General features: G+C 35.9%; 1 protein-coding gene across 1 annotated transcript; it reads right to left on the bottom strand.

The window, feature by feature from the left end:
- Window positions 1-1,011: 1,011 nt before the first annotated feature.
- On the bottom strand, window positions 1,012-1,647 carry LOC116853730 (nucleolar transcription factor 1-like; the record flags this gene model as incomplete). The annotated part of the gene is made up of 4 exons (XM_032834908.1): window positions 1,537-1,647; window positions 1,387-1,449; window positions 1,241-1,312; window positions 1,012-1,142 (listed from the first exon to the last, which is right to left on the bottom strand). Coding segments are annotated over exons 1-4 (333 nt in total), but the record flags the coding sequence as incomplete, so codon positions are not given.
- Window positions 1,648-1,878: the final 231 nt, after the last annotated feature.

Genomic DNA, 1,878 nt, shown 5'->3' on the forward strand with positions numbered 1-1,878 from the left:
GACACGTTGTCGATCCATCGAAACTCGGCGTAAGGCAATGGTTGACACATTGCCCATCCATACAAATTATTTACGTCAAAGTACATTAAGTACGACGATGGTTTCGACGCGTCGTAAGACTGCATGTACTTGTTATTGGCGTGTGCGTATCTATCCGAACATTGACTCAGGCCACCGCGTATACCGCGTTCGATGAACATGATCATATCAATATCGGTGAGCAGTTCGAAATTTATACCGGTATGTTTCAACATTGCATCCCACGTAAATCCAGGCAGAGTATAATAATGCGCGGGATCGAGTCCATAACTTGTGATGCAGCTGTCGCGGAAATTTTCAAAAATATCTGCCAATAACAAGACATCAGTCTTTAAATACAAGTCGCTGTATTCGCCCAAGGTTCGAGTGGAGAACCGCTTCCAGATCTCCGCGGCGTGCGCGTAATCGCTCTCGGATACTGTATCACCCGTCAACGAACTGTAAAACGATTCTCGCGGCGGTAAACATGTGTTCTGCAGCTTGTCCACGCAATCCACGTATTCGTATGGAAAGACACCCTTTCGCGTCAATAAATTAAATTCTTCGACGGATAATTTTGGAAATTCCGAACGTACAATTTTCAACTTGTCTTTAGTGAGAAAGCATGCCAATTTATCGAGACTACTGCTGAGAAATTTGCACGAATCGATGAAACGCAATTTTACAACATTTTTGTATTTATCTGCCGTATCTTGAACATTCTTTGTAAACGAAATGTATTTTTCTTTTGTTATCGGTAGCACATCGATTGAACCTTCAAATGCATTTGCTATTTCCTTGATGATAAAATGTGAATCGTAGCCGGATAAATTATGGAAAACGATTGGAATGTAATATGAATTTTTGTAATTTAAATATATGTATAATAAATTTTTATTATAATGCTACATTTAATACATAATAATATATAATAATAGTAATTATTATAATTTTATTTATAATTATTACTCTAATTTAATTTATTATAATTACGCCTTCCTCTTCGCTATCGGCGATATCTATTATTTCTATATTATCCTCCTCCTCCTCATCGAAGTCGGCGATATCAATGTCGTCCTCCTCCTCCTCCTCAGATGAGGATATGTCGATAGCTTCTATATTTTCTGAAATCAAATTTAAAAATTAATTTTAACGCTTTTCTGCACAGAAAAATCGAAAATTTGATGTCAAATTGTAAAAAATATTGTCTGCTCTCTCTTACCATTGGTCGACTGTACATCTATCTCATTCTCATCGCCGTCGGATGATTCAGGATCATATGCGTCATGATCATCTAAAATCATATTTAAAGATTAATTTTAAAGTTTATGTTCTATACAGAAACATGAAATTTGCACGTAAACTTACGTAAAATTTCTCTCAACCACTCCATGTATATTCTGGTCATATTTTGGTCTTCCTCGAACATTGCTAAAATTGAGTCAATTCTTATTTAAAAAATATAAATAATCAAGGTTATCATTATTATTATTATAATACAATTTATTAAAAACTTACGTGAAGGGTTTGATAGCCAAACCATCTCCTCGGGTTGACATCTACAGTATTCTACTGTGTAGAACATTGTAACTCGCAATTCAAACTTGAACTATTTGCTGGTGACTCCTGGGTGACTTTTATATGGTTCATCGCTATCTCTTTGTAACAAATATGTCTCGTTAGGAGAGGATGGCAAATGTGCAAAATCAGCCTAACGTAATAGTAACATCATATGTGTCACATACAGTCAACCGCATCCTCACATTGATGTATCAGCACATTAGTTGACCACAAATTGGTGTGTTAGCACAAAAATGCTACATTGTGATGCATAAGAGCGAGATCTTACATGAATACTTA

The sequence above is a fragment of the Odontomachus brunneus genome, unplaced genomic scaffold, assembly GCF_010583005.1.
Source record: "Odontomachus brunneus isolate Ranch 3 - 2012 unplaced genomic scaffold, Obru_v1 Obru_scaffold_507, whole genome shotgun sequence".
NCBI classification, from domain to species: domain Eukaryota; kingdom Metazoa; phylum Arthropoda; class Insecta; order Hymenoptera; family Formicidae; genus Odontomachus; species Odontomachus brunneus.